Source organism: Aquila chrysaetos, chromosome 2 (assembly GCF_900496995.4).
Source record: "Aquila chrysaetos chrysaetos chromosome 2, bAquChr1.4, whole genome shotgun sequence".
NCBI classification, from domain to species: domain Eukaryota; kingdom Metazoa; phylum Chordata; class Aves; order Accipitriformes; family Accipitridae; genus Aquila; species Aquila chrysaetos.
This window is the reverse complement of record NC_044005.1, coordinates 3939330-3963296: the sequence shown is the minus strand read 5'-3', so window position 1 is coordinate 3963296 and position 23967 is coordinate 3939330. Positions and strand designations below refer to the sequence as shown.

Genomic DNA, 23967 nt, shown 5'->3' with positions numbered 1-23967 from the left:
GCGTAGCCGGCGGCGGCCGCGCCCCCGGCGAGGGGCGGTGCGCGGGGCGGCTTCTTCAGGCGGCCGAGGCGGCGGCGGTGGTGGTGGCGGCTCGGTGAGATGGCGGCGGGTAGCGGGTTGCTGCTGAGGGCGCTGGGACTCGCCGTTCTGCTACTGCCGGTGGTGCCCCGCGGGCCGCCCGGCGCGGCGGAGAGACGCTGTTTCTGCCAGGTGGGCTCTGGCCCGGGGGGACGGGACGGGACGGGACAGGGCGGGCGGCGGCGGGGTCCCTGCCCTTGGGGCGGGCGCGGGGGGTGCCGACCCTCCCGTGAGCACCGCTGGGTGCAGGTGTCTCAGTGCCTCGACTCCTCTCCGAGGATGGGAAAGCCGGCCTAGAGCAAAGGGTGACTTCTGTCCGCTGAGCAGCACCATGCCCTCTTCCTTGCCTTCTTAACTGTGTTCTCTCCCTGCCCCTAGCAGGGAAGGTGAGTGTTTCAGCTAGGGAAGCAGGTCTTCCCTAACCACCCAGGTGCCTTTTGTCGGCTGTTTCAGGTATGTGTGTTACTATAACGTCTGGGAGCTGCCTCATCCCCTCTCCTGCAGGTCTGCCTGGCTGTTCCTCCCAACTCTGCTGTCCAGGAGAGAGTGTGGCTGCAGCAGGCACCTGCTACCCTACCCTGCCATGCCCAGGGGTGAGCTGGGCTGCCCCTGCTCGTTAGAGCTTTTCCAGGGTTAATTCCCCTTGTTGATGTGCCAGGTGTCTTACCGTCTGGCCCGGCAGCTCAGTGCAACTTCCGTTGATGTGCAGTAATGAGAGAACTGGGTATAGTCAAGCAGCTAGATTTAGGGGAATGGTTGCTACACAGCTTCCTTTTAACTTAACTTTGTGCAAGCACTCTTGCAAGATTAAGGAGTGAAGATGGTACAGTGTATTTAGTGCTTTATTTTTGTTGCCTTTTAAAAAAGGAAGCTGTTGAAAAGCCTACTCTTACTGTATTAAAATGCTAGTGCTTAAATGGGAGTCAAATTGAGAGTGGAGAGAGAAAACAAATGCCATTGTGCACTTGGCTTTGCCTTCTGGGTGGCTCTTGACACTTGAATTTAATGTGGAAATGGTAAATACAAACTGGACTGATACAGAATTGAAAAGCATGCATTTTGATTCTATATCTCTATGGGGTTTTTGCTTGTACGCTTCCTGCTTAGCAGTAAAGTTTGTCTCCTAAGGATTGAAGTCTGAGTCAGGAGTGTGGTATGGGATAAGAAGTCCTAACCACTAAATGAACTGGCATTCTGGCATAGTAATGGCTTGCAGGCTTTTTTCCTTGGGTAGAAGAAACTGGCATTGTACTTTGTACACTATTGGTTTGTTGCAACGCACTTCTTGTTTATGGAGTAGCGTATGCTTTGGTTTATTTTTCAGTACAAGTGTTCAGGTTCAAGATTTTTCCAGACTTTACAGCCTTTGGGAAAGTGTGTTATGTAGGACAGCGTTTCTCAGCCTTAGTAACCACTTAACCTTTAAAAAAAACCACCCGAGGGCTGCCTTGTCTTTTCATAAAAAACAATCTGCTGATCATCTTGCACCGAACTGGTCTGGTGGTTTTTATTTACGACCAAATAAAATATAGGGCAAGCCTTAAATGGTATGTTTTATCCTCCTTTGTTTATATACTTGAAGGCCTGGGTATAGCTTTTGGTTTCCTCCTGTGAACCATCTCTTGCTGTCTCATGAGCTTGTCAGGTTAAGAAACCTTGATGTAGGGTGAATGGAAGAGCTTTGACTTGTCCGTCAGCCTGTGTTGGGATAGTTGACAAGGGCCACTTTTGAGAGCACTTGCTCTAGCAATACTTCAAACGCTGACTTAAGCAGGCCATAATTCTGGAATGGGCATTGTGCTCTTGTCTGTCTGTACTACTAAGAGCAATGTCTCACCTGCTTTTTTTTGACTGTTACTTTAGCTCCTCATTTACTTAGAGAGGTTGCTAACTAGTACTGAAACTTTTCTTAGAAACATCCGTCTGTTACTAAAACCACTTAAATTTCACATACTGTTTCTGCTTTCCAATCTATCTCATTAGTGCTGAATAACATTTCAATATCAGATTTCCCTTGAACTTTACAAACAGCTCGTCCCCCACCCAGATATTCCTGTTTGCATTAATGCTTTAGTCAGCCATGAATCAATTCTCCATATTCCTAGTAATTATTGCTCATTTGCTGTTTACAGACTGATGTAGCTGCATTAAGGATGTGCTGCAGGTGTTCAGCAGCTTGCGATTTTGACTGGGTTTCCGGTCTGGCAGAGGGGTGGTTTCCTTCAGGGGCATTTCTGTGGCCAGTACGCTGTCATTAGGGGTGAGTCCAGGCACTGAGAGTTACCTTGTTGTTACCTGAACAGACTTTCAAGCCGCTCTTAACGTTCTTGTTGAATTGGTGTTCACCCAACAGCCTCCCGGGCAGGAATTCATCCTAGGATGGTTCCCGATCTCTGTAGGGTGGCTCGAGAGGTAGCTTCCAAGTGCAGAGCAGCTGCAGATCCTTCTTTGCTAGCAGATGCTTGGAGGTGCCATCTGACAGCACTTCAGCCTCTGTGGTTTAACCCTATCGTGAGGCTCCCATGTGAGGTTTGCTTCTGCGTGAGCTTTGGAACCCCTGGTCCTTCTTTTCTGGGCAAAAGATGGGGGAGGAAGCACCTGGGCCAGCATATACTGCTTCCAGGGCAGATGCTGGGCATGACTATCCTCACCTGGCTGCCAGCTACTTGTTCCAAGTGCTTGCAAGGATAAAAGGGAGTCCTAGCTGGAATGAGTGCCACAGGTAGGCAGAGCCACAAATTGCTTGTGCGGGGCAATTGCAAGGAAGCTTCTGCTGGGGCAGCAGGGAAAGCATCGGCTTGCCATCAGCCTGGGACTGGTGTGGCTTCTCCAGAAGAGCAGGCAGCTGCCAGTGAAGTTGGTACAGGCTAAAAGCAACTCCTCAGCCACTGTAGTGTTCCCTTCCCTGTGCCCTGCTGTAGCTGCAAGTGGGAGATGCAGAAAAGAGTTTGCCTTCTTTCCTGCCCAGCTGTGCAGTAGATGGTGGTGTATGGGTCTGGGACAGAGCCCATAGCAAGAGAAGAAAGCCCTAAATCCACTGCCCAGGGGACATTTCTGTGACACTGAGGGAAGCAGAAAGAGGTAGGGAGAGACAGACCAGCAGTGCAGGGGAGAGCAGACCGATAGGAGCCTGGGATGGAGGTAAAGGAAGATGAAGCAAAGGCCAAACCCAAGGACTATGCAGAGTCCACGTGTGGCGGTGTTTCAACCTGTTACGCACACAAGGCGGGTACATCAGTGTTAAGGGATTGAGAGCGGCTATTGCAGAGGGCCAGCCGAACGCCTTCCTCGGTGCTTACTCAGCAGCCGGAGCCACTTGTGTCGCGTCTGTCCCAGCGGCACCGTTGCATCTCTTCCCAGTGGGCAACCCCAGCCCTGCCCTTCGGTCTCATGCCAGGCTCTCACACCCCTGCTGGGTGGAGTGAAACCCATCGCTGCCGCTCAGCGCAGTGATTCACAGGTACCAGCAAGCACATGGCACATGTTTGGGACTGCATCAATTTTTGTTTCATCTTAAACAACTGTTCTAATTATTATAGGCTGAAGATGTAGATAAATATTTTAGGGAGGGGGGGGGGGAAGTGTTCTAAGGCACCGCCTATTGCGGGGCATGCTTGACACATGCTGTAGCTCAACTGCTCTGACAGCAGGAATTGAAGTCCAAAACAAGTGATTCTCTGGCTGCATACAGGGCTGAAAGAAAGAGGTTCTGGGGTGGCAGGTGGTCACGGAGCAAGAAGGAACTTTTGGGATGAAGACCTTGCCCTGCCAAGTGGTCTGATACTGCCCACTTCCCTGTGTTTTAAAGTGGGTCAGTGCTGTTTGGTGGTAGCATCACTGGTGCTTGGATCTTGGTCTCTGAGGAGGCTTGGCTCTTGATGCTGCCTTCCGTACTCCTTTGCCTATGAACTTTGGTAGGTTGGCCACGTACAGGCGGCGTCACCAGGCCTGGCTGAGCTTTCTTTCCCAGCAGCCTGCTGGCTTAGGAGGCAGAGCAGGAAGGTAAGCAGGCCAGCAATATCTCATTGGCCATGTGCCGGCTAGGGAAATTGCCCATTTCTGCACAGTCTTACTGAAATCCTTGGAGGAAGAAGGAGTTTTCCCTCTGACTTGAGCAGAGTTTGAGTTTTCCCCAGCACTTCCCCTTTGCCTGTGCTGCCTCCGTGGGCATATTCTTGGTGGCATTGTGGCTGATCTTCCCACCAGTGTTCCTCTAAACTGAGCAGCAGATATTCTGAGATCTCCAAAGCATGACCCCCACTGACTCCTGAATACTGTGGGAACATCTGCAGCGCTTCACCCTGGATTATTTTCAGGATGATGTTTTGCCATGTTGGTTCCGACTTGAATTGGTCGCTAGACGTAGTGAAGACAGGCCTGGCATGAATGGTGCGTCCTGTTTCAGTTGAGGGCTGGCTGGGTGCTCCGATGTTACCTCTTACAGGGATGTCATCCCTTGGAGTGACATGTTTGTCTAGCATGGATACAGAGAGCAGCTGAAGGTTATCCACAAATCTTTTTGTAGGCCACTTTTAGACCCAATCAATAAGCTGCCTGCCCCAATGGATGCCAAGTTTCCAGGAAATAAAAAATGTGGTTGGTTGGTTTTTTTGTTGTGGTTTGTTGGTTGTTCATTTGTTGTTTTGTTTTGTTTTTTAATTTTGAAACAGCTTTAAATTGGGTAACTGGATTAGCAAATTGCGGCTTTTTTTTATAGGGGTGATTCAGGCTAGTGGAAAGCTTAATTGCTATGCTGTTAATCTTCATTACCATGCAAAATGCCTGACAGAATACAGTACATGTGTGAGGTGGTGGGCTTCAATGTGAACACTAGAAATAGAAGTGAGCCTCCAAATCATGGTGCCTTAACAGAAACAATTTGCTCAAGTGGAGCAGGGCATTCTGGCATGCTCTGATAGATTTCCCTTCACTCCCCCTTAGGTCAGTGTGGCTGAGTCCAAAATATCAAAGCTCTGTTGAAAAAAGCTCTTTGCAAAATACTGATTCCTGCTATGGAGCAGTCTGGGTCTAGAGCCTGGATTCTTTCCCCCTTGGTCCAGGGTGGCAGGAAGAAATTTGCACTCGCCTTTAAGGTGCTCTATGCTTAATCCAAGCCATTTTTTTCCCCCACCTCCCCATTTCATGTGACTGTGTGCTCTGAGGGCAAGTGCTCTGTTTCTGCCTTCCTTCTCGGAAGGAGGGCAGGGAGCTTCATTTCCAGAGTAGTAATTATAATGGTTTAAGTTGATGTGTAGCTCTTGCTGAATTATCTGAGGGCTCTCCGGAAATGCGTCAAGGCAGGTGGCTCATGTTTCTCACGTGGCGCTCTTTTCTCTCTGCGCATAATATATTTTGCCCTAATTGCGAAGGCTGGAGTAGCACCTTTTTTTGGATTCAGGGAGGCTTTTTCTTGAGGCTTGCAGGATTTTACACCCATTTCCTGGGTCTGACTGCCGAGAAGCCTGTGACTTCAGTCATCTGCTGCCTGCAAGAGGGGTGATACCTGCTCCTGTTTGCTGTCCCACAGTGTTCAGCAGCCCTTAGGCTGGTTGAGTGTTTTAAATGTAGGAAAAGGGGGAGCCCCTTAAATACAATTCAGCACCGCCTTAGGTGTTGTGCATCCCCCATCTGCCTGTTTGTTCCTGGCCTCCCCTGGGGAGCTTTTATGCCACCACTCGGCAGTGCACTCTGTCACACTCCGCAGTTGCTGCCCGTGCCAGTGTTTCCAGGCTTACTCTGCTTGTCTCTGTTTCCAGCTTTCTCGTGCACAGAGAGAAGGCAGAGATTGGACATAACCTCCTAGAATGGTGTAGTGTGGTTTACATCGTTTCTGTGCTGTCTGCTACAAGGATTTTGTAGGCTTTCTGGGCCAGAAGTGGCAAGAGGGTTTCTTATCACAAACGGTGGCAAACATCCCATTCTTTGCTTCATAAATTAACAATATTGATTTAAAACAACTGCCTGATCTTAAGCCCCTGAATTTATCTGATACTGGGGAATGGCAGCTTGCCATGTGTTGTATTGCTACATGAACATCCAGGAAAAATCCCTGGCGTGCTGTTGAGAGTGAATGAGTAGTAATACTTGATTTTGGCCAGGGTGATTTCCCCAAGTACTCATCAGGGGGCGTGGGGGAAGCAAAACTACTTCTGTGTTGTGGGACTTTGTCATCCAGACAGTAATCTACGTGTCAGAAAGCCATAGCTGAATTTGTGCTACATTTTTTTATTATATTTTTTTTCTTCAGGGCTTGCACACAGCTTGTTGCGTTGTTCAGGATGATGCAAGAAGTATTGGCTTTCTACATCAGATTTAGAACAAATGTTTTCTTGCCAAATGGCTCTCTGAGGCGAGGAGAGAGACTGTTGCAGTTGCTGTGGTTCTGATCAAATGGCTGCGGTGCAGTTGATTAACAACAAGGACTTTCTTTGAGAGCTGTAATCTTTGGTGGCATTATTGTTGTCTAACTGGTCCCTTACGCAAACGCCAGCTCTCACCTGTATGCCATTCTACAGGAGTGACATACTGAGGCTAGCCTCAAATGGGAACCTGAGCTGGCAGCGCGTATGGCTCACAGCTGTTACAGCAGCTGATTCCAGTGTCTTGCTGGATTTGGCCCTGACAGAAACATCTGTGATCCGTATAACTGTGTCTGATGTGTGGACCAGGGCTGTGTGTTTTTTGTGTGTGTGTGTGACACAGTCTAGTTGAATGTGTCTGTCATGTCTGCTTTTTGAAGAGATGGAAGTGTCTGCCTGATGCCTATTACTCTGACATCAGTGAATTCTAATAGATCAATGTATGTTAGAGGAAAAGTGTTCCCAAATAAAAGTGCCTGTCCCCAAGCAACAAGTACAGGACAAATCCTAAAGGATGCATCAGAAGAACTTCTCTGCCAATTCAGCAGTCTGGTTTAATGTTGTTTAATTCTGGTTAACCTTAACTAGTTGACTCACTGGTAAAAGGAAAGTGAATTGCTTTATTATCTGCAGTGTTAAAAAGTACTGGCTAAGTTGTTCATAACTGTTTGTTTGTTTGTTGTTTGGGTTTTTTTATCCAACAGGTTACTGGTCATTTAGATGACTGCACTTGTGATGTAGAAACCATTGATGCCTTCAACAACTACAAGCTTTTTCCTAGACTGAATGAACTTCTGCAAAGTGACTATTTTAGATACTACAAGGTGATTTTCTCATTCAAGAACTGCATTTATTTTGTGTGCTGCTGCTTTTTTTTTTCTGCCTTTTTTTTTTTTTTCTCTCTCTCAATCTCTCTTGAAGTTATTGCTGGTCTTTTTAAAATCAGCCACCTATATTTCAATCCTGATCTTTCAAGAATGCAGTCAGTAAGCGGGACTCCTCTATTATCAGGAGAATCTTAATGTGGTACAACATGCTTATAAGATGCACAATTTAAAAGATATTTTCTTATGCATTTTTCCCTCTTAAGAACTTAAGCAGTAGACCAATGAAATTACTTCGGTCGTTGAGCTGTGGCTCAAGTTTTGATGACCGGAGATCCACATTGCATAATGAGAGTATTCATAGTGTCTCCCCATCAACATGGACAGCCTGGTTTAGTTACCAAACAATCAGGTGAATTGATGGTGTTACTGGCAGACCATTGTCATCAGATGGATTCTGTTCCCATTCAGTGAGACTGCATGTATATCACTAAATGTGGGGTTTATTTGAGTGTGCTTTGGTTATGGGGCATTATTTTACGTGCTGCATTCAGATACTGAACTGTCACTTTGCCTGGTTGTTTCCGCAGACAAAGCAAGTATTTACTCTTCTGTAAGAACAGTTTAAAAAGTCCCTGACTTCACTGCACTGCAAACTAGAATGGGCCCATATATAAAATCACAGGGGTAGAGCTGCTTTTCCCTGCTCCCCCTCCCTACCAAACCCACAAAATCTTGTTAAATGTTAATTGTTTTCAAAGAATGATACTTGATACCAACTCACAGAAAAGAAAGACTAGGATTTGTTAAAGAAGTTAATGTCCTTTCCCCTTCCAGTGGATTTGTAACAGAAATACTAAGATTGGTCTGAATGAAGCATGAATGGAAATGTCTGTGTGTGAAAGCACCAGAATAAACAGCAGAGCAAGGATTAAAAGGATAACCTGTACTCATAACCAGGACATGAGCGATAGCAATCAATCTGGTAAACACCAAGGAATTATTTGTTCCTGTCAAACCCAGGAGGCTTGCACATCAACAAGTCCAGAACAGAGATGACTTGACAGCAGACCACCTGCGCTCTGGCCACAGGAGGTTGGCAGCAAGGCTCCAGCGCATCGTCTTCCTGCTCCTGCAATGGGGAGGCAGGCTGTAGTCCTAAGATGCCCAAAGCAAAGAAACAAAATTAATGGGGAGCAAACTTCCCCTGAGATTCATGGAGAATGAAGTGAGCAATATTCCAAGGCCAAAGATTGCCCCATAGTAACTGTTGGCTCCTAAAGAGTACAAACCACGTGGCCAAACCCCAGTTTGTCGTTGCTCAACAGGAGCCTCAGGACGTGATTAGGAATTGGTTGTCTATGTGTCCTGTCTTCTGTGTTGCCACGCACAGTCCTGGCCAGGTTGCATGGGCACACACATCTCGTATGCAAGACAAGTGAATGAGTATGATCAACTTTGTTTAAGATAAATAACACCATCTGTTTCCACTCTCGCTGCACTCAACCTTGCACTATGTTTTGTTGTCTGAAGTCTTGCACTAAGGCGCTGAAGATGCATGTTGGTAAACTGTGGTGTGGAAGGTTGGCTTGGTTGCATGGAGGAAATGTGTAATAGGATAATATGTTATTTGTAGGTAAACCTAAAGAAACCTTGTCCTTTTTGGAATGACAACAGTCACTGTGGAATAAGAGACTGTGCTGTAAAGCCCTGCCCATCTGTAAGTACCAAATCCATTCTTTTACCTCTTTTCTCTCTTTGGCTTTTGCAGACCAAGAGGAAGAAGCAGGCCAATGACTTGCTCTTCTCGTTATTGTAGCTATAGCAAAACTGTGGCTCTGATGGAGCTTTCTTAGGTGCAGTAATACTGGTATCCATGTGAAAGGCCAAAATGCTAAATTCTGCAAGTTTAAAGAAAGACTAGGCTTTTAACAGCTGGCCCTCTGGGAATGGCCAAAAACTTGTCCTGGTCCATCTTTTATTTTTGGTATTAGTGAGATGGTTTTGGGGCAAATCCACTGTAGTTACAAGAAGTGCCTCTTGTGTTAAATGCTAGGATATGCACCCTGTTGGCCCGTGAGCTGCACTGTGATTTGCAGTTTTGGCTGACAAATTTGACCAGGCCCTTTCCAGGCCTCTCTCTTTACATGAAATGGCTCTTTCAGAGCCCTCTGTTTCCCAGTACAAAAGCAAACACTCTTGTCCCTGTATCCTGGACAAAACGGTTTTGTTTGCTGAGAAAATATCTTGACTGCAGGTGTCTGCCTGAAAAGAAGGGGACGAGAAAGGGAGTGAACCAGAACTTAGTTGCTGGGTTGACAGAGGTGGTGAAAATGCCAGCCAGCCTGGCTTTGTGGTGGGCATCCAGCAACAGACCATCTTACACTCTCATTCCTGGGTCTCTAGAGCAGTCAGTGTGTATGCTAATGGTGTGCAGGGGTATGCCATGCTGATGGTGCGATGAGTGCTCTCCATGAGAGAGGCCTCCTGACCCTACTTGCATGCATTTTTCCAACTCACTGGTTTATTTTCACGTACGATTTAAAGTGTGCTGCAGTGAAGCAGGTGTCTGTCCCCCTCACCTGGTAACTCCGTGGTAACCTGATGTAGTGTAGTTGTTGGCTGAAAAAAAAAGCTAAGCTGATATGACACCTTGAAACAAGCTGGTACGCGTGTGTGGGCATCATTTGTTATGTAAATTCTGATATGTATGTTAAATTCATTCGTCTTCTCAGCAACTACTCTACCTCTCAAACAAGTGTCCTTTGCTTCCCTAGTCTTCAAAAAGCACCTATTATGGACCCAAAACAGAATGATGGTGGTTTGGTTTTTTCTCAGAATAACCCTAAATTTTGTTTAAATACTTATTTTCCTTAAGAAGGATGGTTTGGTAATGATTATGACCAATGTGACAGAGTAATGTTACAATTATGTTAGTATTAGCTAGAAGTTGTTCTTATTTTAAGAACTGACTGTGTCACTGCTGGTTTTAATTAATTTGATTTGGGTCCATTTCATACTGAAAGCAACAAAAATAAGTCTTATTCATTGCTTAATTTTTCTCTTCCTGTGCTGCTTGCCATCATAGTATTTGCTCCTGCAGCGTAGAAGTGGTTTTATTGCCTTCCTACTGATGGAGGAAATGGAAGTTGAGGAGAATTTAGAGCCTGATTGTCTTGTGCGTACTGCTTGGGTTGTGTGGGGCTGGCAAGCCTGACATTACGTGATGGAGTGGTAAAAGGGAAGTTTTTGAATGATGTTTATCAGGGGCTGGTAGATGCATTATCTGAGGAGGTGCCTGGGCTCCTGCCAGGAGCACCAGCATCACTGGGAGACAGGATGCCAGACATCAGCTGACCAGAGGCAACTCCAGCTCCTCTGAAGTTTATATTGGCTTCCCTAACCTCACGCTTGGGTAAGCAAAACATAACCTGATGTAGCACTTGTGGAAGGCTGCTGACCTTTTGAGAAGAGGAGTCTTGCGAAAAATCAAAATGAAATACCAAGAATATTGCTTAACCTTAGTCCGTGGAGGAGCCAGAAATCAGATGTGTTGTAAGATGAGCCGAGTGCTTTGATTACCTTCTAACTTCTAGAAACTGTGGTAACCTTCCTAATCTTTCTCAAAGATTAGGCTGAAAGGCCTCATCAGCCCCATATGTAGCACATGCTCAATTTTGTCTTTCAGGACGAAGTCCCTGATGGAATCAGATCTGGAAGTTACAAGGTAGGTGTGTCTGTGTGCATAAAATGACGCAGCTTATAGGACCAGTTTTGTGTCACTGCAGCTGATAAAAGCTGCCTTAATCAGATGGGCAGTATTTGTTGGGATGCACTTTATGGCTAAATTTTTACCCTCTTTGAGTGTTTGGCATGCTATAGACCTTTGAGGTGGCTGTCCTGAAGTCAGGTATTCCCTCCACTAACATAGAGCAGTATAGCAGACTTCTCCAAGAGCAGGTATTGTCAGGCACAAAGTGCTCCTATGGCAGCGCCAGAGGCTGCTGTGAGTCCCTGCAACAGTCATCACAATTGCATAAGCCTCTGAATATCTTGCAGACATCCTGTGGAAATACAGGGTGGAATGAATCATAAAAGTGTTTCTGATGCTTAAACTGGTTAGTGCATTAAAGACAGAATTATAACAGCAGAAAAACTGCTTTTTAATCCTCCTCTCTCCCCACTCTTTTGCTTTTCAACCCAGTATTCGGAAGAAGCCAATAACCTTGCTGAAGAATGTGAAGAAGCCAAGAGACTTGGAGCTGTTGATGGCTCTTTGAGGTTTGACTTCTTTTTCCACAGTCCTTACTTGTCCTGAGGGAAACCTAGTATCAGTGCTCTTTCTGATAGTCTTTTTCCACTTTCTTTGCAGCAAGGAAACCCAGCAGGCAGTGCTCCAGTGGACACGGCATGATGACTCTTCAGACAGCTTCTGCGAAGCTGATGGTATAGGGACCCATTACATCTGACAAGTCTTGTAATGGGATCTTAAGCACCCCTGCAGAACTTTCAGGCCAATGTGTAATACTTCAGCAAGCCTGGAGCATATATAGCATTTCTTCTCTTCAGCCCCCACCTTCAGTATTTTGAAAATAATACGATGCAAATATTTCTGACAAAGTATTTCTGACCCCGCTGGTCAGGGTCTTGCTGCGTTTAGCAAGTTAGCACCTTGGATGGAGCATGCTCAGGGTTTGCTTTGCCATCAGCGGCCTTGTGCTCTGATAGCTCTGAAGGCCAGAGAGCTTTGCCCTGCTGCAGTGGGTTGATGCATACCAAGTATTATGCACCTGTCTCTGGAGAGGGATGAGCTGGTCTCTCCTGGCAAGACTGTTCAGTATGCAAAGGGGCGGCTGGATCAGCCTTGGAAGATGTCATTTTCCTTCAGAATTTGTTGTCACTGACCCAGCACTCTGCTTCACAGACATCTATTCTCCTGATGCGGAGTACGTGGATTTACTCTTGAATCCTGAACGCTATACTGGCTACAAAGGACCGGATGCCTGGAAAATTTGGAACAGTATTTACGAAGAAAACTGCTTCAAGTAGGTGCTTTGGGAGACAGGTTCCACAAGCCTGCAGGCGCTGATTTTTGCAGAGGGGCTGCATGTGCTTTAACTGCTCCATTAATCCCCATCCTCCTGTCTTTGCTGCAATGCTTGTGCAGTGTGTGCTGTCAGAGGAGGGGACGAGCCATGTGGCTGCCCCGTGAGCCCCCCTTGGCTGTTCTTTGGACCACAGCTTGCCCTGGTGCAGGCTCCCGATGCAAGCCCTGCAGTGTGGTGAGACAGCAGCCTGGCAGGGGGTGCGCATCTCTTGTGTGATGTGGTCCTGGGCGCACAGTCCTGTCCTCCCTGGCCATCGCACAGGTGAGGTGAGCTCTCTCCCCAGTCTGTGTGCCAGTTTGAAGTCTGCTGTGAGTACCCCTGGGGCTGGTGCACAGTACTGGTGGGCATTGGCCTATAGTCTTGCCTGCTGTGGTCTCTCTAGTGATTTCCTCCCCATTCGTACTAGTGTATCATGTAGCACCAAGGCCATGGGATAATGTACACTAGCACCTCTCTAAGCACTTGAGTTTTCCTAGCTGTTTGTTCTAAAGAAAGAAGTGTGGCGGAGGGGGAAGGCGACATTTTGCTCTACCCCTTTCCTGTCTGAGCAAAGCTGAAGCACAGAAGGAGAACTAAGAACTGCTTAGGCTATTTGACTGCAGAGAAGTAACTACTTCTGCTGTGTTGTGTTTCTGCACAGCCAGGAGACAGTGACTTATATACATACCATATTTAAAGTTTTGTTTTGTTTTTTTTCTCCTCTTAGGCCTCAGAATGTAAAAAGACCTTTAACATCTGGTAGAGGTGAGTCATTTATCTCACTAAGTGGTTTAGTAGTGTACTGATCCTAGCTCCAGGAGCAGTAAATGCTCTCTGAGCTACTTCTACTGAATGAGAATGGACCCAGGAAGAGCTCAGGGTTCAGTCCTGCTCCCAGTCCCTCCAAAGCTCACATTTCTTCCAGGAGTAGAGGATCAGACTTCCTTTCACTGGGATGGATGCTAGAATGCCACACTTCCAGGTGCCCTTGCATTAACCATAAAATTCTACACTTGATCAAGAGCTACAACAATCTGCTCTTCCTGGGTCCCTGGTTTCTGTACTTGGCAATGCCAAACCATCTGTGACGGACTGAAATGAGAACCTGGCTGGGTTCCTCTGTGGAAACCATCCAGTGAGAGAAACTCTGCCCTAGAGCCTAAGGCTAGGCAGTGTAAATGAAAGTAGGGAAAGGTTTTGGAAGTGTACAGTCTTCTTGCCCAAGGCTGCTAAGAGACCCCATGTCTCCTGAGGCCCCATCCTGCCCAGACATCTAGAATATCATCAACCTTACTCCCCATTCGTTTGACTGGAACACCGCTCCAGCAGTACTCTCTGGGGTGATCTCTTGATTTTTCCCTTGCTTGCCCCGCTCCCTTGAGCCTTGTGCAAAGGAGTGGCACTTCAGGAGCAGCACTGGTGAAAGAAATGTACAATGGCCTTTAAAATATCAGTCCTTCCCTTGACCACCTCTGTTGTTTAGGCCAAGATCAGAATGAAATAGCACAGGTATGTTGAGGGGAGAGGGAAGGACTGCTGTTTTGCAGATGAGGAAGCAGGAGGACATGAAAATAGAGAATCTGACCTGATACCTGCAAGAGTTGTTGCAGGCAACTAATAAACTGCAGGGAGCAGGGATGGTGTCTTTGAGTATCTTGTCAGAGGTCATACAGGAGATCTCTGGCAGAGGCACACATTTGTGTCCCTTGTTTTCTGGTTTCTGCTTCAATTGTGTGGTGGTTTTACTTCCTTTGCAAATATTGATCCCTCCTGTGTTGGTCAGGTTATTCAGGAGCATTGCTCATTTGGTATGTTCACTGCTACAGTTAGAGATGATATTTTCTATCTTCAGAACATTTCTAAATGTCCCTGGAGAGGCTCATTCTCTTGTCAGAGCAGATTAACAGAGTGATCTTAATGTTTGTGCTTTGGAGTTTAATTTTGGTCATGTGTAATTTTTATCTTCTCTTTTCTCTCCCTCCACTGCTCGTGCTTTTTTTCATCAGGAGACGATGGAGGTGAGTGGCACTCTGTTTGTTTTTACTGATAACAGAAACAACTGTGGTGTCTTTATCACACTGTCACAAGCTGTACCATTAGGTAATGCACCTGGTTAGAAAAATCATTATGCAGGCAAATCAGAGGTTGTCTTGAAATTCTGCTGTGTTCAGGACCCTGTGGAGAGATCCCCCTGAGCTCCCTGCGCCTGAGGCCAGCCCGTCCTTGTGTGGAGGTCTTAAAAAGCACCAGCAGTCTTTTAAGAGTACAAGTCCCATTTGAAGGTAGCTACTGAAGTGTTATAAGCCTTCAGGAACAGGACTTGCGTTGTGTTTTTTCAGCGCTTGTTATTGCTGAGAAAGCAGCTCTCAGGCTGGAGCTTTGAGAAAACTCATAGGTAGTCCCAACAGCCTCTGACAGCTGGTAGGAGCTGGGTGCCCAACTCCCTTAGGCCCTGCAGGGCTTCCATCTGGGAAGGGCTGTGCCCTGGAGCTCTTTACCCTCTGCAGCCCTGGGCCTGTGTATATGGCATGTCTTTGTCTCCAAATTAGCTCCAAATCCATGTTTATGTTCTCCAGATTACTTTCAAGCATGTAGTAGAGGGTAGTGTGAAACACTGGCTTGTGTGATTGTACGTGCTTGGTTGCACTGTTTTATTTTATTTTTAAAAAAAATATCTGTCTCCCCATCCCGGCCAGAAGAGAAAAGTGATCCGTGGTCCTTGTTTCCCCTTATGCTGTGCTGTTCTGCAGCACTTCTGCACCCCCATCCAGCCCTTGCTGAGATAGGTGGGAAAGACCACATGCTATGTTTAGCTGCTGCCATGCTGTGCTCTAGAAGCATTAGTCAGAAGGGTGGGGAGAAAAACTATTTTCATGGTCTTCTAATGCTCCTTTCCCTGCTTCTGCAAACTGGAGTGAGCAGAGGTCCTCTGGGGGCTGGCCTCAGGTGGTTTCAGGGCATCAGGCTTGGGCAGTACCCTCCGATCTGTGGCTGTTGCCCTCCCGTGCCGCAGAGGAGAGTGTACTGCCCTGTCTCATTTGTGTATCATCCTGTTGTGCTCTGAAGGGTGTGGCCAAAGAAGTGGCCTAAAACATGACACGGTGTGTTAAAGCCCTCTTGCTGCTGTAAGGCATCTCAAACTGATGTGCTTGTTTTCCTTTTGTTTCCAGGGCATATGTTTTACAAGTGGCTGAAAGGTAATCCTTTTTCTAAACTTGGTTGCTCTTCCTGGGATGAATGCAAAATGGCCAGGGAATGGGTGGGAGTTTCTGGCCCAGCTCAGGTGGGATTAGATTTCTGTCTGACAGCCAGGAGAGGAAAATTCAACGTATGCTTTCAGTATCTTGAAGTACCCATTTCTTTTCAGGTGTCTGTGTAGAGAAACGAGCTTTCTACAAACTCATTTCTGGTCTCCACGCAAGCATCAACATCCATTTGAGCGCCAGGTACCTTTTACAAGGTAAATGCTACTTCCTGCCTCAGCTCTCCTGCATCAGTCCTAAATTGACACTTCTGTGGCTCCACTAAATGCTAGCTGGAGCCCATTCCACCAGGGTTCAGGCCTACTTCTGTGCTCTTCTCTTCCCTCCCTCAGCGCACAGGTTGTGTAACAGAATTAGGAATGCAGTTACCACATGCCTTCAGGTCTGAAAATGGCTGGACTGTGCTCTGCACCAAGACTTCCAGCACGTATTCCTTCTATTCTTCCTCCAAGGTTATTTTGGAGTGGGTTTCTAACTGCATGTTGAGGACAGCCTGTCTTTATGACGGTCAGTTTAGCAATAATCTCACCTAGACTGTGAAATGCTTGGCTGGGCTTTCCCAAGAGCCTTGATCCATTTCTATATGCCATTTCCCTTTCCTTTTCGTGCCTTTGTCCATAAGTAGCTATCTGAAGAATCTAAATGTTAACCCTGGGGTTGAAAATCTAGGGTGATGTGAAAACTTGATTTGTGTGTCTCACGTGGCCAAGGGCTGTGGCACGCTGCTCATGCAGCGTGGGATGCAGGTTGTGACTGACTTCCTGAAGGATTTAGTCACGGTAGTTGAGAGTGGTACCTGTGGACCAAGCCTACCACCTTTATTCTGCTAAAGCTTACAAAATCAAGTACAGATTTAGAGATAGCTGTTGGAATTTGGATAAGTAATTTAGATTTAACTAAGTAATTACATTTAAGTCTCTACGGCCCACGTAGGCCTCACCTTCATGTGAGTTAGGCTACGTTAGAGTTGGGAGATAGAATAACAAGAGAAATATCAGAGGCAAGACATGAGTTGGGACTGCGGAGAGGATTAGGAAAATAAGGTTGGCTACAGGCAGCCAAGTAAGTGTCTTTGGCTTGTGTAGAAAGGGATAACTGCTGTTGGTGAAAGGCTACAGAAGGTGATCTCTGCTCTGAGAAGGTGTTCCTTGGCTCAGCTTGGGTCCATGCAGGGATTTCCGTCTGCAGGTACCCTGGTTGCCTTGTAGAGCCTTACCTCAGCTCAGAGCTGGGAAGGAGTCCTTTCCTGCTGGGCTGGTTATCCATTGGTGATTTAGAAGATAAAGTTTCTCCCTTTTTTTTTTTTTTTCCTTCCATTTTTATACATCAGCTTGATATAACTGTATTATATCTCCCATTATATACTTTATATACTCTTGAGTACACGATAGGATGAGCAAAGAGATATATTCTTTGTGAAACCTGTGGGCTTGATAATGGAAGATAGAGGCCAGTCTCCTCCCATCCTTGGCTGCTTTTGTTCTCTTGCATTTCCACAACAGAAGGAATTCTCTTAAGATGTCCCTGTTTGTTAGGAAGCCTCCCAACCCCTGGCCCCCACACTGCTTCCCAGTGCAAGGTGATCAGGAGGTCTGCACTGTCTGCCTCTGCAGACGCTCAGACCAAAGCAGAGACCTCTTCCGAGTTGTCCAGTAAGTCAGTGGCTTTGTGGGCGGGAGTGAAGGAACGAAGGGACCCTCACAGCCTGTCTGGTACATCCATCCAGCCCTCTTCACTTGCAGACAAATGTTGAGCCATCATCAGCTTACATAGAACTGCTCTTGGAAACAATCAGCTCACCTGATGAGAAACTCTTCAGCTGATTTAACTCTGTTTAAAATGGGCAGCCTCCATTTTTAGCTTTTGCTTGTAAGTCTGGGTCATCTTTTAAACCAACTGACAAAGCTCTGCAGGAGTTCTGCATTTGTTGGGGTTTGATTTTGGTTAAAAGTGTGCCTCTCTTGAACAATTTGTGGTTAGTGAAAGGGCTGTGACTATCGTAAAGCTTGGATCTCCCTGGTTAGAGTTACATTTCACCGTTTAGCTCAGGACGGTGGGAGGAGGTGCACCAGAACTATACCCATCTGCCTCACGTCTTTGGGTTTTTTTGCTCTCTCAGATACGTGGTCAGAGAAGAAATGGGGCCCTAATGTTACAGAGTTCCAGCAGAGATTTGACGAAGTCATCACCAGAGGGGAAGGTCCCAGAAGACTCAAGAACCTGTATTTTCTCTACCTGATAGAGCTGCGGGCCCTATCTAAAGTGCTGCCGTTCTTTGAGCGCCCAGGTTTCCAGCTGTACACAGGGAATAAAAGTCACGATGCGGAAATGAAAAACCTATTGCTGGAAATTCTCCATCTGGCCAAGTAATTACATTCGGTACCTGGGGAGAATGGCTCTTTCAACCCTGGCATCTCTGAGTGGGCTTAACCTTTCCCTTAAAGCACCTAGAAAGGCAGGTTCTGGGTTCGTTCTTGTAGTGGGATAGTGTGATTTGTGTAGTAGCATAGTATTGCTGGGAGTACATTGATATCTGTATTCAAATTGCAAACCAGGATAATTAGGCCCACAGTTTAATAGTCTAGGCTGCCTTTTTGATTTAGCAGAATGCATTTAATAACTGCCTATGTGTCAGCCCTGAAACTGGCTACCCGTTTGACTCATCTGTGGAACACCAGTCCTGGCTTTGTGGTTTTGACTAGAAAAACAATCCTAAACATGTTAGTAACAGAGGTTTGGACTATTGGACTGAGTTTGGCGTAAGAGGAATGAAAGATACCAGAACCAGATGGAAATGGGTGTCTCCTAATATGATCAATGTTTGAATTTGTCATGTCACACTCCTTTGCCTTCAGCACTTACGTCTGTTAGAAAACAGACTACAATTGCTTAGAAACCGTAGAGCAATTGCTGAAAATGTCTCCAAGGTGAGATGCAAGCTAAAATTGAAAGCCTCCAAGAGATCTAAGAAACAAGCAGCTTGAACTTAAAATACATCTAGAGATGTCCAATGTCTAACACCTATCAGTTTCATTCACACACCTAACCAGATACTTCTGTGGATCTGGACTTCAGCCATACAAACAAGCTGTGGAGAGATAAAACTCTTTTCATTCTCTTTCAGGTCTTTCCCACTGCATTTCAATGAAAACTCATTCTTTGCAGGGAATAAAAAGGAAGCTGTTAAACTAAAGGTAATTGGCCAGCCCTTCCCTTTGGGGCATTTGCTACCTAAAGGGTATTTTCAGGTGTGTGTCTGGGATAATACTAGATCTGAAAGGGATTCCAGTACACTCAAGGTACTGGGTCAGGTATTTCCAATTCATTTTGCTTTCTGAATGGTTTGGATACTTGTGGGTAACTACAGACTGTAGGGTCTGTCTTAAGGAGAGCGGTGAGTTGCTGCTGAGGACCCCACTTCAGGAGGCATTTCCCTAACTCAGTCCCACTGGATTTAGCCTGAAGCCCAGGACTAATACATTATTGGATTTGGATTAATACATGGAAGAAGTCCTAAAGAGTGTGTAACCACTATCAACCTGAATGTCTTTTCCCTTAGGAGGAATTTAGGCTACACTTTAAGAATATTTCTAAGATAATGGACTGTGTTGGCTGCTTCAAATGTCGCCTGTGGGGGAAGTTGCAGGTAAGCTTTGTCAACAGCTGGGGACGTGTCTGGAAGCACCTCATCTGATGGGACTCTGGCACACAGATGCGGTTCTTGGATACCGGTCAGCTCCTAGATACAGATCAGGGCTGCTGGAGTCGTTACCTAGTCCAGTCAGCAGGAAGCAGTGTGCCAGTTCCAGCTCGCTGGGCCTGGCAGCAGCTGCCTGTTGCCTCTGCACTTGAAAACTGGGTTAGGCTGCCACAGCTGCTCCCCGGGAGAGGGGAGGGGGCGCAGAGCCTCTGGCAAGCGAGGCAGAGGGTGGTATAAAACCGGGGGTTCAGCGAGATCCGCACTGAATTTTACATGTGGTCAGACCTAGGCAGGAAGCTTCTGCTGGGTAGCTCTGCTATCACAGTTAACATTAAATAAATAAAGCATCCTGGCTCTGTTCTGCTCCCTTCTCTGAGCTGTGTTAAGTGAAATCCAGGTCTTGCTCTCTTGAGATGATGTCAACACGAATCCTTGCAAAGATGAAGGAGGGAAGTAAAGTTAAACTTGTGAGTCAGGCCCTGGATGTCTCCCCGCTATTAAATGATCTTGTTTGTCATGCACAGACGCAGGGCTTGGGTACGGCACTGAAGATCCTCTTTTCTGAAAACCTGATAGAAAAGATACCTGAAAGCGGCCCTTCCTATGGATTCCAGCTGACCAGACAAGAAATTGTTGCCTTATTTAATGCTTTTGGAAGGTTAGTTTGAGACTTTTTCCTCTACCTTTACACAGGCTGCTGCATTACATCCCATTTAAGCTTAAACAGTCAGTTCTTACCAGCAATATTAGTATTAACTCCTGCTCTGATCATACAGTCTCATAAAGAAGCTCTCAAATATCAGACAATGTTAACATGGAGTGCAACAGTTGGAACAACTTAAAACAACTTCTTTATACGATACATTTCTGTAAGGAATTCAAGGAAGCATTTGTATTAAGATACAAAGAATTTGGTGATTTTTAAGAAACTGTGTGACTGTCCTCGGAGCACATTGTCCCCAGACACGGGTTGCTGTTCTTGTTCTATATTCACTTTAGAGCTCTCCTTCAAGCTTCTCACTTCTACTTATTAATCCCCAGATCCGTTTGCAATGGTTGCATTTAACTGGAATTCATTAGTCCAGCCCTTGTGGAGAGCTGGATGAGGAGTTTTTGGCAGAAAAGGAGGGTAACGAGGCCTTTAGGAGAGAGAGGAGATTGCAAGACACTCTGGTTATACATTACCACTTAGTGGTGTTGACAGACCTAGAGTTTCTGGCAAACAGGTTTTTCAAAGGACTCTTCAGGTGACATTGCTGCCCATTCTGAAGCTCAGGGGTCCTGCCGTGCCTCACTTCAAACCGACTGATTGTCCCTTCTGCATGTGAATCACCAGCAATGGGGAGACCCTAATGTACATCAGTCAAATCTGGAAAACCCCAAAATACTCTTCCCCGGGGATGTTGTGGCACTCCCCTCCTGAGCACAGCTGCTGCGTTCCCCTTACACCAGAGGAGCTGGGCTTCTTTCTGCCCTTCTCCTGCTGTGTCGACACAGCCTTCGGAAGCAGCGTGCGGGAGACTTACGGACCCTCTGAACGGCTTTTTCAGAGGAAGTTGAGGGCTGGCAGGCAGAGAGCCTTTTTCTTCCTTCCCTTCCCCACTCTGCTGCCCAGCTAAAACTCTACCCTGGAAGTCCTCTGCTGTGTGAAAAGACTGGGGCCAGGCAGCTCTTTCTCAGACTCCAACCTCATGTCCCACCCACCTGGATTAGAAGAGCCTTTTAAAACAGACCTCTGTCTTTTGCTTGTTGTTCACAAGGGATTTGGGTTATTCAAAACCTCCTTAAAACAGAAGTTTGTCCAGGCTGGGAAGGGCAGACCTCTCCTTTACAGAAGAGGCTCTCACAGGCCCTGTCCTCAGAGTCCGATCTGGCATCTTCACTGATGCTGGTGCTCCAGGGGCAAAATGCATTTAGCAAGAAAAATGAGGTAGGTGATTCAAAAAACCCTTCAGAAGAAAGGAGCTTATATTGCAAGGAGACTCTGTGACCTGCCTCCACAGCTGGTACTATTATGGTCTGTTTCTTGACCTCTAGTTAATGGGTTTGTCTGATCACTGCTGAGCTCTCTGTAACATCCTGTTCCACTGTGTTTCTCAGTGTTTGCTTTAAAAAGAGTCTGCGAAATTAGTGAAGGGCCTGGTTGTAACCAGAACCTAATTTAGCTGAAATTCTAAATTCTCTCTTCCCAAGTGCTCCTGGAAGCTTTACTTGATAGCAGTCCCTTTTAAATTTTAAATAAGGTCTGATGCATATGTTGCTCTAATGTTTCCCTTTTGCTTTCCTTGTGCACAGGATTTCAACAAGTGTTAGAGAACTGGAAAACTTCAAGAACATCTTACGAAATATGCGGTGAATTCACTGGAGAAAGAGAGACTTAAAGTTTTACTGCTCGGCTGTTCTGCGTTCTCTAAAAATGGACAAACACCATCGTTCCATCACACTCCCAACCACTACATCGTGAAGACCGCTTGCTGGACCTCCTGTTCCTAGCTGATTGTCTGTAACCTGCTGATGACAAATAATTTTGTACAAGGGAAAAAAAAAAAGCTACTTTTTTTGTATAAAAGTGGGGACTATATGTAAAGTTTATTTTATATATTGGAAGATCATTCTGAATAACTTTAAATATTGCTGTACTATTTTGATGGATTAGACCTATCTCTGTGCCTTCAGAAGCTGGAGGTAGGGCAAGAACCGTGCCACTGAATAAATTTGGGGAAAATTCCTTGTCTTTTCCATGATTCCAATCAGCCCCTCACTTACAGTGTCCCTACACTAACTTTCTGCTGCATAAAATGCTGCAAGGGATTATAGGAGCCCCCAGTGCTTCAGAGCTGCTGCCGTACGAAGGTGCTTTCCTCTTCTTGGTGAAACTTTCTCCTGGCAACGAGCTGTTCCTGATGGTCTCCGCCGCAGTAACCCTGCTGCGCTGACGGCGTGTTGCAGGCTTCGGCAATTGCTTCCTTGTCGAAGGCAAGGGGAGACGACCGACGCAAGCAGCAGCACGCTGGAGGAGCCCCGCTACTCGCTGTTCGGCCGGCCTTGCGCCTCCATCTTGGCTAGAATCTGGTGGGAGCAACGCTGCTGGTGCCCTGCTGCCCGGTGAGGAGTAAGAGTGCACCTTTTAAAAGGCGGCGCTGGGTTTTGGTCTCTGTGGGAAGGAGAGGGTGGCTACACAGGGCAGGTACAGCCCTCTTCTACCTGTTCTGCTGTCGGGGACCAGAGGTGAGGCAGAAAACAGGGCGTCATTATGAGGCCCGCAAAGCTGCTCTGCTTCCAGCCAGCTCCTGAAGGCAGCCCCTGCCCCTGTCCTCATTTAGGGTAAGGGGAGCCAGCAGTCAGCGGTACCTCCGGACCCCCCCCCGACTCCCGTGGTGCAGCAGCTGCCGCCAGGACCCGAGTTAGAGCCTCCCTCCTGCAGCAAGCGCTGGCACCCGTTGGCCTTTCTGCCTCTCCCAACCTGTTAAAGCGGGTTTGTCCTCTTTTGGGATCCCCTCGTCTGAGGCTGGTAGCCAGGCAGGGCTAAAAAGGGAAAGGACGTACCCGCCGCTGGGCTGCCGCTCCTCAGAGGCGGCGCGGAGCTGCTCAGCGGCTGAAGCAAAAAGTTGAATTTTGCCGCTCCAAGGACAAGCAGCCGGGGAAATGGGACAGAGAGCTGCTGTGGCAGAGCGGAGGGCCCCTCCCGGGCCTGGCCCAGCTCCCCCACAGCTGCCCATCCAGCACAGCTAAGTAAGGGGTGAGACACCCCAGCCCTGCTGCCAGCCGGCTCCCACAGGGATAGAGCCAGCCCCGATTACACCATCCACCTTTGCAACAGGGGCAAAGGCCAGTCTCATGCTTGGGCAGCGCTGCCAGAGAACAGACACCCCCCCGGTGCAGCAAGGGGGTGCGCAGCCCCGGCAGCCATGCTGCTTTTCACTCCGAGCCCCCAAAACAGGCTCTGGGGGCAGATGCTGCTGCGCAGGAAGATGTAGTGTGCGCTCCAGCTAAGCCGCTGCTATTTGCAGCGAGCTCAAGGCCACGCAGATAAACCCGTGCAAGGAAATAAAGGAAGCACCGAGTTACTGAGCTGGGGTTTTTCAGCTCCTCCACAGCTCAGTGCCGGAGGAGGCTGGACGGATCGCAGGTCCCAAGAAGGGGACAAAGCACAGCCCTGAAATGTCTCCCAACCTGCCCTGGGAGCTGTGTGTGTGGAAGCAGAAGGCGGTGAGGTGCAGGGGACGTGGTTCGAGCACGTTGTACCTCACAAGCTGAGGACCCAGGGAACACCGCATCCCTCTGGGCCGCTGCCAGCCCTGAAAAACAGCAGAGGATAAAGCACCCTGTGAGGGCAGGGGGAAGGGTCTGCCCTCCCCAGCACCAGAAAACCACAGCTGCAAAGGGGAGCTGCAGGATCCCTCACAAAAACCACCTCTGGGTGCTCCGCACCCAGCCACATTCAAGCCTCCGAGAGGAACTCACAGCGATGCTACAGTCACACTGGAGCAAAGCGCAGCGTACTGGTCCCCAGCAGCTGCTGGCCGGCCAGCACCGAGCTACACTGCATCCAACTCAGCTTCCAGAGCCCATCGAGAAGCAGCTTTACCGAGTTACCGGACACAACTCGGCAGAGCAGACAGCTCTCCGGGGTCCCGTGCTGGCACAGCCAACCAG

The 23967-nt window shown here is 47.4% G+C and overlaps 1 protein-coding gene across 1 annotated transcript; it reads left to right on the top strand.

Moving 5' to 3' along the window:
- Positions 1 to 52: 52 nt before the first annotated feature.
- Positions 53 to 22039, top strand: ERO1A (endoplasmic reticulum oxidoreductase 1 alpha). Its single transcript, XM_030031027.2, has 16 exons — positions 53 to 210; positions 7142 to 7261; positions 8898 to 8981; positions 10950 to 10988; positions 11466 to 11542; positions 11634 to 11707; positions 12186 to 12306; positions 13076 to 13113; positions 14355 to 14366; positions 15519 to 15545; positions 15716 to 15808; positions 17731 to 17977; positions 18736 to 18805; positions 19171 to 19257; positions 19836 to 19969; positions 21607 to 22039. Exons 1-16 carry the CDS (start codon positions 100 to 102, stop codon positions 21665 to 21667), a joined length of 1395 nt encoding a protein of 464 aa, XP_029886887.1. The 5' UTR covers positions 53 to 99; the 3' UTR covers positions 21668 to 22039.
- The last annotated feature ends 1928 nt before the right edge of the window (positions 22040 to 23967 follow it).

Excerpts from the sequence above, each read along its gene's own strand:
- ERO1A (XM_030031027.2), top strand. The coding sequence starts at position 100 with ATGGCGGCGGGTAGCGGGTTGCTGCTGAGGGCGCTGGGACTCGCCGTT. Across the intron at positions 15,809-17,730 it reads CGCCAGGTACCTTTTACAAG|ATACGTGGTCAGAGAAGAAA; the intron begins GTAAATGCTACT and ends TTGCTCTCTCAG. Across the intron at positions 17,978-18,735 it reads GAAATTCTCCATCTGGCCAA|GTCTTTCCCACTGCATTTCA; the intron begins GTAATTACATTC and ends ATTCTCTTTCAG.